The sequence below is a fragment of the Rhea pennata genome, chromosome Z, assembly GCF_028389875.1.
Source record: "Rhea pennata isolate bPtePen1 chromosome Z, bPtePen1.pri, whole genome shotgun sequence".
Taxonomy (NCBI): Eukaryota; Metazoa; Chordata; class Aves; order Rheiformes; family Rheidae; genus Rhea; species Rhea pennata.
The window spans coordinates 8,962,612-8,986,518 of record NC_084702.1 but is presented as its reverse complement, the minus strand read 5'-3'; the positions used below and the strand labels follow the sequence as shown (position 1 = coordinate 8,986,518).

Below are 23,907 nucleotides of genomic sequence, written 5' to 3'. Positions count from 1 at the left end.
AAGAGATGTAGGAATTTAATTTTCTCCTGAATCTCCATAACATTGGCAGCTCCAAAAGTTCATGAAGTTAGTGAGAGCTAAGCAAATCTAAGAAAAAGCCCTAAAAGCAGACATTCACTAAGACTTTTTACAACTAGACTGCAAAAGGAACCATGCCATGCTATCAGTATTAAAAAAAATACATTTACAATTAACTTTCAGTTATTTGCGACTTCGAAAAACAATTAACCTTTTTGTTTACAACCTTGTAACCCCTCCTGTCTAAACACTTCCGTAATGTACTCTCTCAGTGGTTCAGCTGCCTGCATCCCAAAGATCCATGGTTAAGCCACAGCACAGCTACGTAACTCTGACTCAGAACTCTAAAAGAAATTGAAGTTGTGAGAAAAGCTGTGAGAAAGATTAAAAAAAAGAGGTTGGACTGCTGAAGTGGAGAACAATTAACATCTCAGAGATGTGGGACAAAAAAAAACAAATCCATCAAAACAGGAAGGTGTAAGATTCTAAAAGGAGGAAAAAAGTGGACTTTTTTTTTTTTTTTTTTTTTAAGAAAAAAAAAAAAAACACATCATTAGTCTTGCTGTAGATAGAAGAGGACAGCTTGGGAGCACTGAGGACCTGACCCATGGAACTGCTGAAGCAGGTCTTTCTGCTTTTGACCGAGCCTGCCTTATCAAAGACCTCAGAGGCTGTAAAAAGGTGGTGAGCGTATATATTCCTAGTACAATTGCTAATTAAAGTTTGACTATTATATATGAATGCTAGCTATTAAATAGTTACATCATGCTTTGTATTTAGCTGTACAAAATGTGATGCTGCAAGGAAGATAAATATGCTCAAACAAATTAACTTAGTGGCAGTAACAGACTGGTGGAGAATGCAGGCAGCCTCAACCCTTTGCAGTAGTTCTTTTGGCCTAAAAGATGGAAACTGAAAATAAGAGTCAACCTGTAATTTATGGTATTTTATGGGGTACTTCAGCTATCTAGCTATAAAATTTGTTACTGGTTGTTGTAACCTGAACACAGACAAGATCATTTCCTAGAAGGAAAAAAGGAAATTCCTTCCTTCCAGAGGAAAGTTTAGCCATGTGGTTTATTCAAAATTGATTTTGTCCACAGTAGAGGCCTAAAGTGATTAGTTCGGTGACACTGAAGGAACGTTACAGGATTTATTGTTTCCTGGTTTGTAACTAAACTACTATTTAACAGCATGCATTCAATTAGAGTATGTGCTGCCTCTTTAAGAAGGTGCTGAGAGAAACCCTAGGCAATTTCCTGTTCTTTTGAGGCCAGGAGACCCTCTCTATTTACATACCAAACGAGGCTCAAGTAGTTTAGGAACTAGTGAGTTAGAAATTACTCTTTACTAATATTAAAGTCTGTCCCAGGGCATTTCATGGGACCTGCAGAGCTGTTTACTTGCAGATCACAAGAACAAAACTGATGAGAATAACATTTATACATACAAACACATACATACATACACATATATAGCCATATCTAAACATGTGTATATACATACACCCTATATATCGTGCATACATATATGTGTATATATATATGCGCATGATATATGGTAGCCTTCATATAGGAAGGCCCAAATCCTAGTTCAATTTCCTCCATGTCAAGTAATAATTATGATTTAGACAAAACTCGATAAACAACAAGCAAATGGACAGTGATTCCTGATGAAGAGCAACATTGTTTGAAACATTACCTAAGAAAGAGGTAAGACTAAAATTTGCTGCACAAATTAAGTAACTCAGAACAGTTTGCTCTCTGGATAACATTGGAGCTTGTCTTCAACTTTGTAACAAACTTCCACTGTACACATAAGTTACTAATGCATGCAGTAAGATGGGACAAATGCATTTTATGTGTACATTAGAACACCATACACAAATGCTATCCCTGAAGAATAAGTATTTAATATCAGTGAATCACTTTGCATTTAAAGATTTTATATGATAAAATACATAAAAAGTCAACACAGGCTGGCAGAGAACTCACTACTTCGGCACCCTTTTACTGTCTTGATTAGACAAATATTCATGAAGTTGAAAGTGTTCATTAATATGACTAGTCTGTTAGGCAAGTAAAGCCTTAGTGTAAAGTAACATTATATCCTGAGTGAACCATGGCAGCAGAAAAAAGACTGAAGATAAAGAGCATTGTGACTGAAGACTCTTAACCCAGCTGTGACAGCAACTCACAAGATACAGTTGCAAATGGACCCCCCAGCCTGACACTAGACCCTAACATGAAGGACAAGGATGCCACTGATTGTCAAAAAGACAACAGCTCTCAAGAGGGGGGGCAGAAAGAGGTAAGTTGCAACCCCTTTCTCCCCAGCATTATCACATTCAGCATTCATCTGCTAATGCCTAATTTACACAGCAGAGCTGCGTAACCTTGATTTAAGATCTGAGAAAGAGTTGTGAAAAAAATCTCAGAAATGTACAATGACAGATAAACCTAAGACTGCAAGACCTGGATTGTTGGTAGCTCAGGGATTCAAGAGGAAAACACACACACCAACAAGGAAAAGCATAAAACCAAGGGAAAAGAAAAACACGGCATAGAGGGAAAGTGTCATCAGTAACTGGTTGAATTGTCAGTGCTGGAGTCAGTCAAGGGTGGTAGCTTAGCAATACTGAGCATTCACTCCAGGAGACCACAGAAGCCCTTTCTTCTCCTCCAAAGCAATGCCACCCTAGCCAAAAGGGCTCTTTGGGTGTTGTTTAAAAGGCATTGTTTCAATTTGTCACTGCTACATACCCTGAAAGAAAATGTAGGACTACCTAAAACAACATATGGCAAAAACACTCGGGAATCTGAATAGTACTGACATCTTCCACAAAAAGGATATTCAATACTTACTGTGCACACATGAGGCCAATATTCAAGCTGACGGAGCACCGTTGTGCTAAGATCCTCCTGGTACATTTGCTGGTAAATCTGCGGCATTTTTGACAGCCAGATACCATTGCTGTACCTGCTCAGAATCTCCTTAATGTGACTTTGAACTTCACTGACATGAGAAGCAGAAGAGTCAGAGGGAACACTGTGTGCCTCCAGAACAGATGCATTCAAGTTATCTGTTTAAACAGAAACACAGCCTTGAAGGAAACATTCTTCTTAACAGCAGGGAGAAAGATAGTTTAAGATACGTATGCCAAAAGTGAAACATCAGAACTGCCAGTATAACACCAACTCTAAAATACTGCTCTTGTGCACAGCAGAACCTTTTCATTCACTTTCTGTCAGATAGAGACACGGAAACCTCATACATTCAGTAAGCTATTGATCTTCAAACTGAATTTTCACCACTAGTTATTTTCATTAGGAGTTGCTAATGTGTCTTCAGAAAATATCCTGGCAGATAATGCAGATACACCAAAACCCTCAGCAATGCTGCCTCAAGCACATGAAGAGATGAAAAAAGTCCTCTGTTGCTGTGAGGCTACACTGAAGCAACATCCTAAGAGGCACACAGGATAGTTTGAGTACAAGCACAACAGAAAATATGAGAATATTTTCCTCAATTCAGAGAGAAGTTTAAAATACACCAAGGATTTGGTCTCCTTGCTCTGTGTTACTGCATGCCAAAGAACCTCTCCAGCAAAGCAAGGAAGGAAACAATAACTGTTCATGTTAGTTGCACATAGTGTATGTAGCAGCACGGGAGCAGATGAGCTTAGTGGTATGAGCCTGCCACATGCCTAATGGCTGCCTCAGCTCTACTCCTTTCCCCTTGCGGAGAAGTATATTTGCTACCAAACCTGTAGCTTCACAGATCAGCCTGGCTCAAAAGAAGCTAGCATCATTTGATAAGTGTGTCAAATGCTTAACTGCTTGGAAGCAAACAGGCACAAGGTCTTCCGGAGAAGTAGGTTAGTGTGCTTGTATTCATGTGAAAAGCCAGGATTTCACCATCCTCAGTCAGACCCATACTCCTTCTCCCTACAAAATGGGCTTTAACACTTACTGCAAAAGGACTTCTCTGAAAGATTAATAGAGGCAGACAAGCAACTGTAAGTTTCCCGATGAACCATGTCATCAGAGTGAAGAAGTTCATTCAGAGAATCTGGTTCTCACTCAAAACCATCTTCATTCAAACTGAGTTGAGTGCGGGTCTACTTAGTAGAACACTTAATACAACACCAACAGTACGGACAAAAATACCTCTTTACAAGCAAATTTACCATTTAGATCCACAGAAGAGCTTCTGGATAGGTGGACCTGCAGCTCCTTCTGAAACCGTGGTGGAATTGTCAGTCTCTTCTCAGGCCTGAGAGAAGAAAGAGAACTGCTTCAACCCAGCTCCTAGGCTGTAAATACCATTCTACTTGCTTAGAAGACCTCTATGTAGAATAAAATACATTCCAAATACTTCTAGCTGGCCCTCTGTACAAGACCAAAATTGATAATGCCTAGCTTGGAAAACAGCCCAGTTAGCATAGCAAGATAGATCAACAAGTGGTTTCTTGTTCAGCTTGCTAGCCAGATTATTAGGACAAACAAGATTCTGTAAAAAGGCAGCAGCAAAAGGGAAAGCATCTATACTCAGATCACAAAACCATAGAAACAGTAAGGTTGGAAGAGACCTCTGGAGATCATCTAGTCCAACCCTTCTACTCAAGCAGGGTCACCTAGAGCACATTAGACAGGTTGCATCACACAACCATCAGTCCATGTTTGACATGGACAACCTAACAATTCTGTCTTTCATCTCATTGGCATCTCAGTCTTCTCAGTGAGTACGCTTGCGCTCACCTTCTTGGTAGCCATGTCTAAGTCTATCAAAAGTGTTAGGCTTCAGAAAACCTAAAGTCAGGCAGGAATTCAAAGTCTTTTTGCAAACACTGTTGCTACACTGTTTAACAAGCTCCTCTCAGAAGCACTTTCCAACAGAAAGGACATAAGCGTCACACTTGCACGTGTTTTTCTATGTTCTCTCCAAAAGCAGTACCTTATACTGGCACAATGAACTTCTGACAGCAGAGACATTACAGCAGTGCATGGCACACCACTTACACTGCATGCAACACAGACATCAACAGCTGGAGAAAGGAGCTCAAAGGCCAGAAGTAAGCGCTTCCCAAAGACATAGACCCCAAAAAGAACTGCACTGCTGCGGTTAAGGTGGCAAATGCGCCAAACAGCTTTCCATGGAAATACAGCTTGTCGCAGTCAATGCCACACAGCTCCTGGAAGGGCACAGAAGACCACTGCACATGCACTGAGCACACTGTTGGTAGTCCTGCAAAATGTCAGAGAGGAGGCCAGCCACCTCTGTCTTTAGACATCTGTAGAGGAAACTGCAAACTTCAATCACAGAAAAATAACGGAGAATTTTTCCAGCTTTACTTGGGCTCTTGTATGTGGTGAACTCTTGATCATTACTAAACACTTCAGTGTTTTGCACGTGCTGATGTTAGGACAGCAGTCAAGTATTGCAGTGAGATTAGTATCAACTGCAGTAGGAAGCCAGAGCTGGCACACCATTAATATAGCCCTGCATTTCTTCTCACTGACACAGCACAAACACAAATATGAAAATGGCCTCCCACATTCAGACCACTTCTAAGCAGCATCTTCTAGATTTACCAGGATCCTTTCTCCCCTACTTTTTTGCTATCCCACTAAGGTGGCATGACTGCTCCTAGATCAGCTATAAGGTGTTACTTGAACCAAAAATAATACTTCTGCCCTAGAAAAGGGCCCAAGCATTGCTAGTCCAGGACAGCACCTTCCCCAAGCCAGAGAGGATGCCCTAGCAGTGCTCAGCAGTGGACTAACTACAAGCACATCTGGGAAACACATGTGGTTTGAGACTCAACAGCACTAAGGCAAAGGTCATCCATGCCAAGCCCAGACTCCAAGAACACTATCGCCATTGCTACATAGCGAGCAAAACAATTCCATGCACTCAGCCACTTCAGTAACACACTATCATGCTACTGCTGCCTCTCAGTAGGGAGCAGCAGCATTTTAGTTCTGAGCACCACACACTAACATCACTACAAGCCACACTTCAGGTGATGTTGGTGATGCAATTGCAAGGAAAGCCTGTGGCAACAGAAGCAAGGTTCAGCGATCCACAAAAAGGTTTGAAGGAAAGTTTAGAATCGGTCTTCTTTTCTTAACCTGAGAAGGATTCTCCCTGAGGATCCAGGAGAAAGGCAGCTGTTACCCTCTCTAATCATGCTTTTGGGAATGTGTCAGAAAGGAGCCCTGGAATAGAGGACTGATACTGCCCTTGTGTTGAGACACATGAAAGCAAGTTTAATCTGGGATTTTCTCAGTATTCAGAGATATTATGGGGTATCTTCCTGAACGTCCTCCTGTGCCTCGGAAGCTTCCCACGGAACAGAGCAGATGCTATGGTCAGCTTCAACTCCTTCAATGGGACAAGGATCCTATGACATGCTGCTTGTTGTTATGGATCACGGAGAACACCTTATCTCTCTGAAGATGGATTGACATGGAGTTAGACTGCAGCAGAGCCAAAGTTCTCTCCAGCATACAGACATGGAAAATTTAATCTCTGGAAGGCCTTGTGTTCCCCAGCCGATAGAGAATACTCCCACCAGAAGACCTCCCAGCTGCATTAGTAACCACTGACCACAAGAGAAGACATCTGCAGGATAGCATTTCAAAAATGCCTGACCAGCCACACAGCAGCCCTATAAAAGCTGTATCTATATAGCTGTAGCTGAAGAGCTAGTTGCACTGTTCTCCCAGATTCCACTGTTTCAGAGAGGAGGGAAGGCAGGCCTCTCCCTGCCCATCACTGTACCTTGGCAAGGCACATACCACCCAGCTCAGCACTATCCAAGGCCTGGAAGACTAATCCCAGTAGCAGAGGCTGCAAATGCTGCCTGCTGGTCCAAACAAGGGGGTTACTGAGCAGCTCAGCCTGTTCTGCTGTCACTTTCCACCTTTGAGGATATCTGATGCTTGTTTTATGAGCAAGGTCTTTCCTGCCTTCTATGGCCCTTGCAGTTCCACAGCAACATCCTCAGAACAAGGCAGTGTGGGAAAACACTGACAACCTCATGGCAGGCAACTACCTATAAAGGCAGCCTCTCAGACCCTGCAATGACATCTGCATGCAAGCCCTTGAGGGCAGCAGCTTTGGTCAGTCTGGCATCAAGTACCCTCAGCATTTCCCCCTCATTCTTTCAGTGTCATAGAGCATGTAGCAGGAAAAAAAATGTCCCCTTCCACCCAAGCCCAAGCACCTGTAAGACCCAGAAATCTCACAGCAAGTACCACAGACCTTGGAAGGCCACTGGAGAAGTGGCACAAAGAATCTGGCAGCTGCCACAAGGACAATGGCATATGCAACCTTGCTGCAGAGCCTGGCTCGGCAATGTCCTGAGGATGGCCAGCTAGAGTACCAAGACAGGTCAGCACACAGGCCAAAGTCTGTCACTTAAAAGTCATTCTGCCAAAACAAAGAGCAAAGATCTGTTATATCAAGACAGATGCTCTGTCTCAGAGCAAGCGAGCTCAGAGACAGCTAGCGCAGCTCTGACAGTATGCGTGTGCTCTGCTACAATGTCAGGAAGTGGGTAGGCTGGGAAACAAACCCAGAGAAGCAGCACAAACCATCCCAGGTCAGGACAGGGGGCACAGACAACCTCCGCCTTCCTGGGAAACAACAAGAATCCTGTTTTCAGGACTTCTCTGGCAATCCTCCCATACTCAGGACTTCTCTCAAATGCTCTGCTAGGGCCACAGGTGAGGACTGGCTCTTCTGCTATAAGACTGCTTCTGAGTCTGTGCTGGTACACAAGAGGCTGGGCCGAGCCAAGGATTGCTGGGGACACTGCTAACACATCCACTCACTTGCAAATTCTTCCCCGTCAGGGCTCAGCCACTCCAGCACGTTGCCCTCCTGAAAGTCTCCAAAAGCCCAAGCACACAGCCCCAGCAGCTCCACACTCCTGGGCAGCCCCTGCAGCAACCATGTCCACCAGGGACCTTCCTGCTCCTCTCAGCACAGCCACGCCAGCTTCAGATGTGCTGCACACGAGCTTCTGTCCAGAGGATGGTCCCTTCCTCGACAAACACTTCTTCAGCAGCCTCCTACAAATGGCACTGCAGTGGCACTCCTCTGGGGTGCACCACAGGTCTTCTACACAACCACCTGCACCAGAGTAGCTGGAAATCAAAGCATGAGAACGCTGCTCCCTAGAACAAACGGAGGGGAACCGGCCACAGACGAACAAAGACATCAGCTCGGGAAGGCGCACGCTCCCTTAGAGAGCCTGCAGAAAGCTGCCCCCTAGCCAGTTCTATTGCCGAGCTAGAGAAGGCTTTCCGGCCTTCCAAAGACCCACCTGAACAGGGCAGCGAGAGCTTTGTCCTCTGCCTGTCACAACACAGGCACTACGCCACTCACAGACGTGATGCCTCACGACACAAGCACACAGAAAGCGAGGAAGATGTGTGTGCACCCGTGGCCACAGCTCTCCTGCAGGGCAGGCTGCAGTAGCCTCTCCCTCGCTGCAGCAGCCTCTTCAACAAAACACAGGCCACAGCCTGGGCCACCAGCCTCCGTGACTCTCAGTCCATGGAGCAACGCCCGCTACTGTCTTCGCTAGCACCTCCCCCAGACAAACCTTTCGGATGCTGATGGGGCCCTGCAACACTCTCAGCAGGCCTCTGACAAAGCACAGGCATGCACTAGGAAACACCCCAAGTGGAAGAGCCTCCTTCAGTCCCCCTGCAGCACACAGGGAGAGTAGACTCACTCACTCCATCAATGGAGCAGACACTTCTCCTGCTGGACTGCCACCGAGCTTGGGCAGGAGCAAGGACCAACAGGGTTTAGCTCAGCCAATGCTGAGCTGTGTTTCACCAGCACGAGGCACACGCAGCAGCCAACCTTGATTCCCGCTGCTTCAGCTCCTGACCCCAGCCTCTCCCTCCTTGCCTCCTGCTGCCCAGTTTTCCTGGCCTCTCCTGCCAAACCCTCATCTCCTTCCACAGCCACCCCCAGCTGCTCCTCTTTCTTCCCTGCTCAGCCCAGTGCTCTCCTCTTCCCACTGGTCACAGCTCCAGCTACTAGCACCACCATCCTCTCAGCTCCTCATCAACCATCCCCTGCCAAAGCTCCTCGCTCTCCCGAAACACACCTCATCATCTACCTCCTGCTCCTTTTCCCCAGGGCTGGCAGCAGGCCTGAGGGCTACAAAAACACTGTCCACAGCCCTCTGAACACTGTCCAGACATGGAGCACACCTGAAAGCTGTCCTGCTTCCTAGTGCCAAACTCTGGCCATGACACACAGCGGTCAGCTCAACAGCGAACACAGGGAAGACAACTTCCTCGCTTCCAGCATGGCTAACAACTGCGGGCACACCCTTAGCACAAAAGGACTGTAGCTGCAGCTCCTAACTAAGGCCTGCACATGCCTTAACACTTGCTCCTACAGCCACAGCCGCGGACTGCCCAAACACAAGCGTCGTCTCCAGCCCTTCAGGAAAGCCCTTCCCTGAAGCAAAGGTCATTCATAACAAACCCGATGAGCATCTGCAGAGACTGCCTGCCGCTTCCCCGGGCACCTGCCCCTCCAGCAGCAGAAGCAAACGTCACAACAACACAGCCTGCGGCCAGACAGCTATCTGCAAGGAAAGCGCTGGCCCAAGCGGTACCAGCACAGCACAGCCGCAAACCTAGGCCTTTCGCAAAGCATCGGGAACACGCAGAGGCAGTAGCATTGACCTTTGTCAGCACGCTATACGCGGGCACACAAGCTGCAGCAGCTACTTCGATCACAAACAGCGTGAGCTGCTCCTCGTTTCCACCATCTGCTCCCCCCGCTCCGACACACACGGCACTCGCCCGAGGGATGCGCCCAAACCCTCTCGCTCTTTCTTTGGGTCGCCCATAAAAAGCAGCCACCACTGCAGGATTAACTTGTCGCACTGCTCGGAGCTCTTATCAGCCATGCCTGCTTCCAAGTGGCATTCCAGTCGCTTTCCGCTTCAAAGCGAGCTTCGTTCTAAGCGAGCCCAGTGACCTGGCGAGGATTACCAGGACAATCGCGGCTACGGGAGACTCAGCACGGCCACAATGTGGCCGCAACAAGCACATTCCCCGCTCCAGCATCTGATGACCCAGGGCAGCCGTAAACAACGCAGAAAGGGAAACGATGGCACAGCAGTTGTGTAAGCCAAGGCGGATTAGAGATGCTCAGAGGAGAGCTGAAAACCAGCGGGCAATGCTAAGCCAGCACAACAGCCTCGCAGGCCCTCACCCCGGATCCAAACTCAGCCAAACCTCGCCAGTCGGCCGCTGCGTTCAAGGATTCGCAGAATGACCCAGAAAGACTAACGCCGCCATCAAGACGGTGGCAAAGAGGTAACAAGGAGCCCCCTGCAGACACAAATTACCCTCAGCGCTCTGCCTCACTTCCAGCTGACACAGAAAGCCTCCTGCAGCACTGACTGGAGCAGCTCAGCGCTCTGCTCTAGCAAACAACCACCGTGCCACGCGCAGTTTTCATGACCCGGTGGCACACGGCCTCCCCAAGCAGACACTAGGAGGCCAAGAACACAGGGAACCCTTCAGTACCACCCACAGAGGCAAAGGGGTGCCCTCTGCTTCCTGCCTTCCCACCTACACACAGTCAAAAGACCAGGTTCTGACAGAGCAGTAACCTTGGACCTGGACTCCCACGTCCCCAAATACACCGCTCATGCGGCAAGCGTTCGCAGGCTGCCTCCACAAACCACGCAGCCCACATGCAGCAAGCACATGGATTCGCTCAGCTACTGCAAGGCACCGAACACCACACGCTGCCGCTCCCAAACAAGCTCTCCCCCATCCACCTTGTGCGAGCCCAGTGGCAGCAGGAGCGGGGAGTCCCCAGGCAGCTCCAAGCTCTTGCAGCACTGGAAGTGTAGCACGTTCTCCTGACCAGCTAACAGCAAGCAAAGCCCAAAGTCCTTCCTGCTCTCCCAAACCCCACAGCACCGCTTGCGCGCAGGACCAGCAGAACGGTCCTCTGCTACGTATACCTACCTGCTTCCACAGCTCCCACCTCCTCACCCCACCAAAGCCAGTGCTCTCCACCACGCTCCACTTTGTCTCCCAAACACACACACACACACGTGCACGCGTGCGCACACACACACTGACCTGTTTATCACCGTGACATGCCTCTGCATGGGAATGTCTTTAGATGGTCCACTTCCAGCGGCTAGGGGCAAGGCAGGCAGGGCGCTCTCTACAGTGGGCTTCACCACGCCGTACGCCATACCTCTGCCTCTCTGCGGCCGGGGGACGGGCCTCTTGCTGCCTTCTTCTGAGCTGCTCATCAACCTCGGTTGTCGCAAAGTTCCTTTGGGCTTTCCTAAAGAGGTGCCAGACGTAGCCATGAGTAATACTGTCCCACGCTCTTGACGCAACAGGTTCCTCCACCCACCCCAGAGAGTCTTCAGGCACAGCACAGAGCTCCCTCCAGGGGATCCATCCTTCCGCAAAACACATTCAGCAGTCGGGACGCTTTCGGCCACAAGCCTTCATCTCTTCGCTACAGCCTCATCTCACAACACCCAGGGACCAGCAAAACCTCACTTCACATCTCCAGATGGCAGCAGGCCAAGACACGAGACACCTGTGTCTCATCACAGTCAGGAAGAACCATGCAGCCTGTAAGATACCAAAGCCAGTCCTGGCTGAAACCCATCTTCCAGGCTGCACTTTACCTCCCCTGGCAGCACTGCCCGCAACCCAACACGGAGGGCATTCAGTGTAACTCCACCTGCCTGAGGCAGCTCCCAAAAAACCGCCCCTGGGGGAAGATCCTCTGTTTTGCCTCCTCCCAAACTCCCACCACACCAGAGACCTTACCAAAGAGCACCTGCAGAGGAGCACGGCACACTATTCTTTGCGCCAGATTTTGCTAAACAACTTTTTGGTCACCTCACTCTTTACCGGCTCGTTGTACCAGACCAACTTCTGCTGGCTGAAGTACTTCAGAGCACTATCCCCAGGCTACATGGTCAGCAAGCACAGCTTTACAACTATTTTTATTACACTAGCAGAGGCGTCACCAGGTCAGCTTCCCAAACAAAGGGTCGGCTGCTGCGATGCCACTGGAGAGCAAAAAAAAAAAAAAAAAAAAAAATCAAACGTCTCAGCACAGAAAATATCAGAGACACAAGGAGGTTGTAGTGACACGCAAGCAGAATGAGGGCTCCTGACGTTTAAACCTTGCCACACCGGCCCAAAGCCGGGGGGCCGGGCTGCGCTGCAGGGCCTTGCCTGGGAAAGGCAGAGTCACTGCCCTTCCTGAAAGGACAGCGCAGATCCCGGCAAAGAAGCTGCTCAGCTGCTGACTGGTACCTGGCAACGTAAGGCTGACCAGCCCGACCGAGCTCCGGCAACCTGGCAGCTCAGAGCAGTCAGCAGGGGGGAAGTGGCTGAGCTGCCCGTGGCACAGGGCTGCAGACTCCAAACCAGCGTGAGTGGCAATCCCAAAGTGTCATTCCTGCCTAAGCTGTGCCCACCACGCCAGTCAGAGCCCTAGTGGTCATTTCAGACATCCAGGAGAAGGCTGGGCCTGTTGTTAAGAATTTCTGGTGACTCTCAAGCACTAATTCAAGTCGCAAATGCCTCTGCCCCCACGAGGCAGGGCCGAAGTGGCTCAGGCGAGTTTGAGCCGCAGCAGACCAAAAGTGCCACTGCAGAAGAAAAAAAAAAAAAAATCACCCCTCTTCTTCCGTACAAGATACCACCGGTGTGACAGGAGGAGGTGCGGGAGGGGGAGGGAAGGGGAGGCAGGAAGATCCAGAAGAGGAAGCTATTAGCCAGGTTCAGGACAAAAGAGAGAGCTTCTCTGCAGCTGTGAGGCAGCCTGCACAGGCTACTTCATGCTGCCTCCTCCCACCCTACTGTCATCTGTCCAGAAGAGCTTCCAGCTTGGCAAGCCTCCCGCAGGACGCAGGCATTCACGCTACCCAAACAATGCTCGCAAGCCCACACCCCAAAACCCTTCTTGCCTCAAACAACCGAGCCCTCAGCTCCACAGACCTCCCAGGGGGAAGAGGAGGAACCACAGAAAACACTGCCAGAAGAAAGGCAAGAAGAGATCAAGGGTGACAGAGGAACTGCACAGCTGCTGGCCCTCGGCATCACCGCCACTCCAGCACCTACTGCAGGCGAGGAGGGAATCTCGCAGCCCCAGCAGGCACCACGCTCTGCAACCAGGGGACTCCAAAGGCCCCCTGCCAGGAAGACCCCGAGCCACCTCTCCACACACACACAGGCTTGCTAGCCTGCCTCGGACTCTCTGGCCCTCGCTGCCCTACACGGAGCCTGTCTCTCCTCAGATCGCACAGCAGACCCCCCTCTCCCACCTTCAAGACACGCAGGCACCTCCAAATCCCAGCATGCCAGGAGCTGCTCTAACACAAAACGGAAGCACTGACACACATGCTCTCCAGCCTGTGCAACAGCCAGCAGCAGCAACCACCAGCTCAGCAACGGAGCCCCCGGCTTCCCTTCGGCCAAAGCGCTCAGCACGGGTCGTCCCGGGACACTCGGCATGCCCACCGCTATTGCTTTCAGGGGCAACAAAACTGGCTGCAGCCCCTCTTCCCTCTCCCAAAAGACACCTTGGCAGCCACACCGCTTTCCCAGGCACACTCTGGAACAAAAAGGGAAGGAGGCCACTACGGGAGCGTCACCAGACGGCCCCCCACCCCCAAAGCTCTAGCTAGGACTGCAAGGAATTGCCCGCTTGCCTCGTATGCCGTCCGGTACGGACCCTCTGATACATCACCCAGCACCGAAAACGGTTCTGGGGAAAAATAAGCAGAGAGACAGAGACAGAACCTAACGCCTGGGACACACACCGTGGGGAAGACACCCTACTGTCATGCCACTGCCACTTGCTTCCCCTGAAACCTCACTGTAACACCTACATCAGGCTTGGCTGCTGCAAGGCCTGGGCAGCAGCAGCAGCAGCATGGCGACAGGACGGACGCTTGCCCCAGAGCCTCTGGAAAACCACTGCCATGGCCACTGCCACTGAGATGAAAGGATGCAGCAATGCCGGGGCCCTGGGGCACCTACAACAGCAGCGAGAGTCGCTAACACTGACACGGGCGCTGCTGGACACGGTTGAGGAGGCTCCTTCTCCCCAGGAGGGCATGGCTGATCCCTGCCACCCACCACGGTCCTTGCTCTTCCTCCTTGAAACACCCACAGACTCACAGCTACACAACACCTCCAAAGCTTAAACACTGCTCCCACACACATACGCGCTGCAAAGGGCAGGTGCAAGTGAAGCCCGCTGTCCTTCAAGAACATTTCTCATTTGCAACTCAAGGACACTCTTGGGAAGGGCTGCCTCACACACCTTAGCCTCTACGCACAACCACCCTTGCCAGCAACACTCCGCCACAACAACTACTCTTTAACAGGACCACACAACTGGTGGCAATCAGCATCACTTGCTCAGAGCAAAGGTCTTCACTGCTGCAACTACACATCCATCTGCTGTAGCTGGGCCTTCCTCAGCTTGCTGTGTCTTACCTACTAACGTGACAGGAGCTGTGCTCTTCAGCCTCATCTGGCAGTTCACTTGTCGTCCCACTTTCCTTTTGGAGCTCCTCTGCCGGGCTACCAGTTGAGCAATCCGCACTGTTTCGGTGCAAGCAACAGCATGGCAAGTGACCTGCTCAGGGTACCAAAGGGACAAGAGCAAACAGTCGCTGAGGTCCAAGCTTAGCCACAGGCAGGACCCTCACTCATGCACAACACTGTGCTCCCAAGCAAGCACAGACATTGAAAATATAGCACATGAGCAGGGGACAAGAGGACTTCCTCCAGGACTTTACAGACACCTTGGACATTTAGCAGAGAGATGCTCAGGAAAAGAGAAAACAGCTTTTCTAACAAGAGAAGAGGAGGAGGAGGACAGTAAGTCACCGCTCAGCAGCACCACCTTACTCAAGACCTCAAAAGCTCTCCTCAGCCTCTCAGCCCAACCCAAAAGCATGACACAAGTGACAACAAGGCAACGCTCTTGACTTGCTACAGGGCACTCCAGCTCATCCTCCCTCTCCTCTCTCCTCCACTGCACAGCCCCAGCATCTCCAGCTGCCTGGCTCAGCTCACCCTCCCGGCTGCTGCAGATGCTGGGGGTCTCTCTCAGATCCTTCAGAACAAAGGCTCTTACCATCTGAGGAGGTCATGCTTAGAAATCAGAGAGGAAACCAGCTGCACACTCACCCCCAACACAGAAAACATACGCGCTAGTGCCAGAGCTTGCGCAGGTAACCTCTCCACACACAGCCTCACACGCCCAGTCCTTATATGCAAAGAATCACACAAGAGCTGAGGCTGGAAGCAACCTCCGTACATTGCCTAGTCCAACCCTTTTGCTAAACACAGGGTCATAGTAGGTTGCTCAGGATGTGGCCCAGCTAGTTTTGGCCCAGTCTCCATACATGGAGATTCCACAACCTCTCTGGGAGACCTGGTCCAGCCTTCCAACATCCTCACCAGAAAGAGGTCCTCTACAGGTCCTCTCAAACCATTTTGACAGCCTCTCAAGGCCCTTCTGAACAGCAGGCAGCAGAGTCACTGGGTGCACTGGTTTTGTAGCAGCTGCAAACTTGCTGAGGGGCCACTCTGTCCCATCCCCAACGTCATTCACAAAGAGCTTGAACAGTACTGCACCTAGCACTCACCCCAGGGGACACCACTCATTACAGCCTCCACATGGACTTTGTGCCACTGATCACGACCCTTTGAACCTAGCAGATCAAACAGTTTCCAGTCTACGTCACGTTCCACTCATCTATTCCCTACTTCATCAGTTTGTCCACAATGAGCTTATGGGAGACAGTATCAAAAACCTTGCTGAAGTCAAGAGAAACATCCACACCTCTCCCCTCAGCCAGTGAGCTCACTGCAGAAGCCCTCTCAGTTGCTTATACATGACTCCCCTTTCATAAAGCCAGGCTTGCTCCTCCTAGTCACCTTCTTGTCTTCACCTGTTTGCAAACAGTTTCCAGGAAGATTTGTTCCATCACCTTCACAGAGATCAGGTGACGCTGACTTGCCTGTAGTTCCCTAGGTCCTCCTTCTTGCCCCTCTTGAACACAGGAGTGCCATTTCCACTACAGTGGTAGCAGGTCCGGCACAGCACCCCTCTCTGCCAGCTCTTCAGTCACTTAAGTCAAGAAGTTCCCATCAAGTTCCCACTCCAGAAACCTCCCACACTGCTTGTGCCCTGCTCTTGTCCCTCCATCAGATACCCAGGGTGCTCAAGTCCCCTGTGAGAACTGTTGCCTGCCAAGGGGACACTTCCTGCAGTTGTCTGAAGGAGGTCTCAGCCACTACTACTCCCTGAACATGCAGACACCCACAAAAACATCACTCAGCTTGCTTATAATCCTCACCCATAACCTCTCCACTGCTTCATCGTCTGTCTCCACGAAGAGCTCCACGCAGTCTCCCTTCTCTCTCACATAAAGGGCAACTCCCCCACCTTGCTTGACCAGCCTCTGTTTCCAAAACAGCCCGTAGCCATCAACAGCAGCACGCCAGCTGTGTGGGCTATGCCACCACATATCCATGATCCCAAGGAGACCCTAACTCAGCAACTGCACACAGACCTCTAATTCCTCTTGTTTGTTCCCCAAGCTGTGTGCATTAGCAGGCAGGCGCTGCAGAGAGGTGTCCAACTGGGCTATTTCCCAGAAAGCCTATGTGGCTCTCTCCCACAGTTCTGCCTCGCTGGCACTTCCATGTTTAAAGGGAATACGCCTGCAGGGCATCACCTGCAGCCCCCCCCTCACTTAACAACATGCTCCTGCTGTTTCCACACATCTTGCTTGCCAACCTGCACTACCTCAAAGCACGGATGCTCATCCTCTCCCTCTCCAGCCACCTTCAAGAGCTGCACATCATCTGCAGGGCACATATTACACAGAGGACAAGCAATGCTCTCAAGGGAAAGGGAGAATTCTTTCTGTGTCATGCTCAGAAAGGCCCAAGGTAGAAACCAACAGCCACTTCACCGAGCAGCCATCAGGACACCTTCAACGACACCAGCACAAAACTTTTCCAGATCAATCCGCAATCACGCTACCGATGCGGCTGCAGCCCACACAGGTCTGGAACAAACTAAAAAAAAGCCCCCACTCTTTAGCTTGCTCACCTGCTGCAAAAGGCAAAGCCAGTGAAGTGGCAACAATGCTGCACAGCAAGACCTGGCTTGCTAAACAAGCCCCAAGGACGCATGCTCACAGCACCAGGCCAAAGCGTCCACCACACCCCCCTTGCAGCCAAAGAGAAGCCTAAGCCCACCCTGAAGACACAGTCAAGGCACACCCACAAGCCTTCACCTTCCGCCGCTCCCCAGGACAACCCCTGCAATAGCCCCACACAGGCGGAAAGGCTGAGGCAGGCAACACAGCTCCACTGGCACACAAACAGCTCTTCCCAACCAGGCCTCCTCTTTCAGGGACAACGCCTTGCAACACCCCACTCTTCCCAAACACCACGCTCCACTCCGCCACCAGAAAAGCAACGGGCGCTTGGGCTACACCCTTCTCCCTCCAACAGGCCCTCGCACACACCCTACAGCACCGGGACGCTAATCAGCATGGCACAGCCAGAGGGAAGGGGACCAACCTTGCACACCTCACAAACACAAAACTTGCCGGCCTGGAGCCAACCTGCCGCACTTGCCTTGAGGCAAGGCACCCTCTTACCTCTCCCACTTTGTTCTCCTCGATTCGGACCACTCCCGGGATGCTCTCCAGGTAGCTTTCCAGCGTGCCGTGTCCCAGGTGCCGGAAGGGAATCCAGTCCCCAGTCAGCGACTTGTACTCGCCCTGAAGCTTTGCCAAGGGGACGCCATTTTTGTGGGAGTGAAGAACAGCTCGCAGCATTTTTGCAACAAGGTCGGCCTCCAGCATCTTCACCTACACCTCCTGCACCCCAAAACAAGAGGGAGAAGCATTCTTACACACTCGCAATAACAGCGCCCGCTTTAACACCTGGCCTGCCTACCCAAACCAGCAAGTAATCCACCGCTCGGTGACTCACCTGTTCCCAGACCCAAGGAATCCAGGCACCGACGGCTCCACCACCACAACTGACCCCTGCCCTCGCATGCTCCCACCCCACAGCACACACACCCTCTCGCAGCGGGACCTCTCCTCACCTCACCTGTAACGTGCACTGGGTAGGCAACGTGCAGTTCGGTTTAAAAACGGATTTGGAGAGGTTTGTAAACTCTGTCGCTGTGCCGCGGGGGAGTAGTCTTGCTGCCAGGTAAGGCCCCTCCTGATGCAGAGCGAGAGATCCTCACGCCAGCAGCTCTCACACCACAGCTCAGGCACCAAGCTCACACCATGGCTTACCCCACAGCACCTGGCCGCCACGCACGGCTCTTCCACAGGAAACCCAACGGAGCCTAACCCTGCACACGCCACGCTGGGATCTTCACGCACCACCAGAACATACAACCCACAGCACAGAAAAGTCAGCCCACGGCATGCTGGGATCTTCACACAGCACCAGAACACACAACCCACAGCACAGAAAAGCCAGGGCCACTGCTAGGCCATAATCCTGGCCAGAGGAAAAAAGAAACACCACGGCAAAGCTCTCCCAAACTTCCCCCAGTCCAGTGCTTCGGCTCACACCATTTCTCCCACTGCATCAGCAGGCGCCTTACCTCGCAGCAAGACTTCTCCCCTGTGGCACAGCGACAGAGTTTACAACCCTCTCCAAATCCAGTTTTAAACCAAACTACACGTTGCCTACCCAGGGCACCTTACGGGCTCTGCACGATGGGGGCTTAAGGGAGCTCTTTGCTGAAGCCAGCTCCACGTCTAAAACACCTAGGAGGTTCAAAGGTAGGTGCTACAGGCCAGACGTACTATCAGTCCGCGCTGCTCTCCGAAAAAGCGGTCCAAAGATCTCCCCGGAAGAACACGCTCCACACTGACTCCGTGCTGAGCAAGCTCTCTCGCTCCTGAGCGCTAGCCCCGATCTGCCGGCACGTCGAGGTCGAAGCGGCGGTCTTCTTTGGAGCCCGTCTTCCAACCTGGCTGAATACACCCACAGAAACTCGCCCCACTGCTGCTCCCAAAGGCCACAAGCACCTCACAGGGCAGCAGCACGCAGCACCAACCACCGGGCGCGCCGCACACCAGCCTGGACGAGTCCGATGTCCGCAGACTGCTACTTGGGCCTGTCAAGACAGTTCTAAAAGATAAAACTAAACCACAGGCCACCGGTTTTAGCAAGACCCACAGCTCGGCGGAAGACGCAGCACCAAGTCGGGCCTTTCCCCACAACAGTGAGAGGGGCTTTCGCTTAGGGGCCAACAGTTACCTCTGCTCTCCGGCCTGCCAGCAGCACGACTGCCCCAAACGGGATCCAGCCGGGCTGCCACAGCTCGCGCACAGCACACCCAGCTTTTGGGGAAGAGCCGGCAAGCCAGAAGGCCTCGCGCTCCTGCAAGGCCACGCGTGGGGAACTTCTGCCGGGATGCACGCGCACTGCGGAGCACTGACTCCACCAGCTCTGCCGCGCTCACAGCGCAATCCTGCCGCTGCCTGACACCACTGCGCTCACACAGGAATCTACCGAGCCAGTCGCTCCGTGGTAACGAAGCGGCCTGCAAGGGAGCACCTCACAGACGAGCTGACTGCCAAGGCTGCCCCACACCGCAGCAACGGGAAACTCGGGCACCAAAGCCAGCACACGCTACTTTACTCCTCAGCACAGCAAGTGGCAACCTGGGACACACGGCTGCGCCTGTGCTGCTCTCCTCCTCCGGTCCCGCCACATTTAGCACAAAGGCTTCTCGCCCACTCCTGCTCCCCGCACCAAGGCCTGCGCTGCTGCCTCTCCAGCCCTCACGCGGCACGGCCCTCGGCAAGACCGTCAGTGGAAACGCACGCTCCCCGCCACCCCACTCCTCTCGCACCACCTCTGCCTACCGTCCTGCGGGCATTACGCTTGCTTCCCTTCACCCCGCTGCTGCTTGCTGCAGAGTTTGGAGCACCTACCAGTCCTCCACGCTCCTCAGCCACCCAAGAAGCACAACTTGGCCATGACGGCACAAGACTTCTCAGCAGTCGTGGGGCAGAACGGAGAGCCCGCTTGCTCAAGTCCGCTTCTCAACAAAACCACGCTCCAGAGAGCCCTCAGAAGACACATCTGCTCCAAGGGCACCTCCTGCGAAGCAGTTCCCCTTGCCTGCTGCCAAAAACGCATCACACACCTCCCTCCCTCCCTCCAACACAGCAGCAGAACTGCTGTGGCACGCAACACGCAGGCATCACAGGCAAGGCAGCAGACGTCCTTGGTCCAAAAAGGACAACCTGCACATTTCCCTGCCCGCAGCAGCACACCCCTCCACCTTCCCTCTCCGCACGCAGGCCAGCGGCAAGCCCACAAGGAAGACGACTCCCAGACCACAGCACATTTCAGAGCCCATGCTGCCAACTTCAGCCTACCCAGAGACGCTAGCACTGCCTCCACCTTCTCCCACCCCACCCAGGCAACAGCCCAACTCTGCCACCAGCCAGACCAATTCCACAGCAGCTCCTGCAGCACGCTCACTTGATGGACACACAGCAGTTCAGCAACCTGGCCACGTCTGCACAGACGCATACAGGACGGTGCTGCTATAGGCACAGACACACACACACACCCAATTCCTACAGGCAGCACCGCCTGTACGCAGATGCATTCATGCACACAGCTCAGCAGGCTGCTATGCACGAGCTCTGTGCCACAGAAGGTCACAGGAACTTCGACATAACTACTTCTACAGCCAAGCGCAGCCTGTGTCTCCAGGAAGGGCACTTTTCCACACAAACCCACAAATCATCCAGGGTCCCACTGGCAGCTTGGAAGCCCCCACGTCAGTCTAGGAAGACCCACAGCTCTAACACCACACATGAGCAGCAGTGGATTCATCTCCTTCAACCCAGCGCTTCCTGCTCTTACGGAGCAGAGGAGTTTCGTTTACTGATCCTGAACAGCCTCTACCACACCCACTTTTACCAGACTGCCAGTTTAACTCCAGGTCACAGACCTGCAGAAAGAGGGGAAGGCACTGAACACATGCATTGCCCCCCTCACACGCACACATGCAGTGGGCAATACATAGCGATCATCTGGGCACTATTATATTTCTGCTTGTTTATGAATCATCTATCAAAAACAGAAAAAACACAAAGTTTGTATCTCTTTTGGACCTATGCAGTAATGTGAGAAAGTCATGTGTTAGACAAGTCTCAGCTTGGTCCTGTCATGGATTTTAAAGCTACTGATACAAATAAAAAATTCGTAAGTATACCAGAAGTGTGCTTTGGTCTGCAAGTGTGTTCCAAGACTAATGTGTTCATGAGAAACTTTAGTAAAGAAAGTGAGATTTACTGCTGTAGCCTTTTTCTATGCTTTCTCCCAAGTTTTTAATTAGGAATTTTTATTTATGAACTTGGTCTCATTAATAAGACTCTTAGGAGTCCTGCAAGTCCATTTAGCTGAACCGAATTTACAATGATAAAATTCATTTAGGAGAAATTAACACAGTATGGATTATAGCTGGGTTGAGAGACATAAGAAAGATAATTCACAATAATGTGGGAAGTCAGACTGAAAGGTTGACTCAAAAGAGGAAACTTCAATTAAGAAAACAAATTAAAATACCTCACAAGTGGAACACGGTTTAGGAAAAACACCAAGTCAAAGTAACAGAGTTAAAACAGCATATTATTATTATTATACACCCTAGCCCTATAGGTAACATCCAAAGTTATACTATAAAGAATAGTCACAAGGATAACAAACTTCACTAAACAGGACAACCAGGATACAAAGGTTAAAGCTGAAACCCAGCCTTGGTCTCAAGACAAACACAGTCATTGCTATAACTAACAATATTTTACACAACTCGTGGCACAGGAATGCTTACAATAACGAGTAACACTGAAACGTGAGCAGAAAGCTACACAGCTCAGTCAGGCCTGTGAAGTTTCCCAACGTTATTTCTGTGCTCAAATGCTGCAAGGCGCAGGAAGGCAGGGCTTTCACAGAGTGCCTTGCTGCCTCCAGAGGGGAGGACACTTCACCAGGAAGAAATCCTAAGGAGCATCTCTCAGGTGAAGACACATCATTCAAGCCAGTCTTGGCAAGCGCCCGCACAGAAACTTTCCTCAAGACGCTTAAACTACACTTACTAGTTCGCCACTCGCAGAACTGTTTTCCTGATCCAGCCAACCAAACAAACAAAAAAGGTGAGAGGATAGTTCTCCTTCAGAGAAGGATCGTGCTAAGAGCCAGCACTTTAAAAGGCTACCGACACAAACCTTGAGGACCCAGGTCTGCTCCGACAGGCACACACCAGCCGCTACCCGCCCAGCTGAAGACTCGCTCTTATCGCCGCCGGCCGCTGACAGGCGCAGCCCCTCCGGGGCCAAGGAGGGCTGGCGCGCCGCGGGGCTCTGGCCGTGTCCTCAGCCTCCCCGCCGCCGCCGCCGCCCTCCTCCCCGCCCGGCGGTTCCCTGCCCCGCAGCCAGCACCACTCCCGCCGCCGAGGCGGGGCCCGGCCGCCTCCCTGCGGGGCCAGCGCGGCGCCAGGTGGCCGCGCCCCCCGCCCCGCCCAACGGCCGCGCGCGCGTGCCCAACGTCCGCGGAACCGGCGCGCGCCCGAAGCGGTTCGGGGGGGGAGGTGCTTTCACCTTTAGCCCTCCGCCCCTTCCCCCTCCCCGCCCCTTCTACGAGCGCATGCGCCGTACGGCCGCGCTCCGCCGCCGCCGCAGGCGCATGCGCGAAGCACCACCGCCCCTCTCTTCCCCCGCCCCTCCCCCCTCCCCCCGCAGTCGCGGAGTCGCGAGCGCGTAGGCGGCAGTGACGCAGCTGGGATTGGCGCCTCGCTGAGGCGGGGAGAGCCATTTTTGGGGACTCCGGGGGTGCGAGGCCGAGGCGGTTTTGGGGTCCGTGGTGCGGCAAGGTGCTACCCGACGTGTGAGCCCAGTGCAGATGGGGCATGAGGATGCCTTGTTGGCACCAGATGTTAATGATCCCTGGGTAATTCAGGAGGTTGCTGTTGACAAGGCTGTTTCTAGTGGGGTCGAAACAGGAAAAAAGAAGGGCATCTCCGTGAAATGTCAGTACTATCACAAGAGAGCAAATTGTCTTAAAACGGAGTCCGGTTGGGTAATGTCAGCTAACCACGGTTCTCTATCACAAAGAACACAAAACGATTTCACGTAGTTGTTAAAAAGTTCTGTGAATTGAAATTTACCTTGAAACAATTTTACAAGTTGGTAACTATTCTTAAAACTGCATAGAATCCTTGAATGTGTGCACTTCAGAGTCCAAGAAGGGAGAGCTAGTCAAAAAAATTGCTATTCAAGAAGGCACCAAGGTTTTCCTAACGAGGGTCAGCCCGTGAAAACCACCACGTCAGAAAGCTGCCTCTGTGCTTTCACTTACTTTGTTGCAGACTCCTTGAAAGATATTTTGGGGGCAAACTGGAAGGTTGGTTTGGCTTTTTGTCGTTGAAAACCCAGTTCTCACAGCCAGAAGCAATTTGCGCTCAGAATTGCTCTGATGTGACCAAGGACAAATTGTCCAGTTCACAACAATAATCCAGTTTGCAGTCTGCCATCATTTGGCTGGGTGGCAGCGCTTAGCCTTAGCTTTGTCCACACAAACAAGGACAGATCATCTCAGAGGAGACAAAGATTTGTGTCTGACCTTAAACCAGACTGCCCTGGAAGTGACCATGAATTTTACTGAGACCCAGCAAAGGACAAAGACTCAGAAAAGCTCCACCAAATATGTCCAAGCCCCAAAGGATTTTCTTTGCCAAGGACTGATCGTGTAGTTGGGGTTT

General features: G+C 51.5%; 1 protein-coding gene across 7 annotated transcripts in view; it reads right to left on the bottom strand.

Annotated features, from left to right (window-relative positions):
• LOC134153134 (tudor domain-containing protein 7-like) overlaps positions 1–22,547 on the bottom strand; it is a 56,759-nt gene extending 34,212 nt beyond the window's left edge. For 2 of the 7 annotated variants that reach the window (XM_062598989.1, XM_062598988.1), the window contains exons 1-6: positions 18,929–20,279; positions 17,753–17,974; positions 14,562–14,703; positions 11,160–11,373; positions 4,208–4,293; positions 2,883–3,100 (exon numbers count right to left, since the gene is read on the bottom strand). In XM_062598989.1, the coding sequence (XP_062454973.1) occupies positions 2,883–3,100; positions 4,208–4,293; positions 11,160–11,373; positions 14,562–14,703; positions 17,753–17,959 (867 nt within the window). In that variant the 5' untranslated portion in view covers positions 17,960–17,974; positions 18,929–20,279. Of the gene's footprint in view, positions 1–2,882; positions 3,101–4,207; positions 4,294–11,159; positions 11,374–14,561; positions 14,704–17,752; positions 17,975–18,089; positions 18,122–18,212; positions 18,298–18,928; positions 20,280–22,375 lie in introns of those variants that run through there. The other 5 variants (XM_062598983.1, XM_062598984.1, XM_062598985.1 and 2 more) reach the window with 5 other exon arrangements.
• Positions 22,548–23,907: the final 1,360 nt, after the last annotated feature.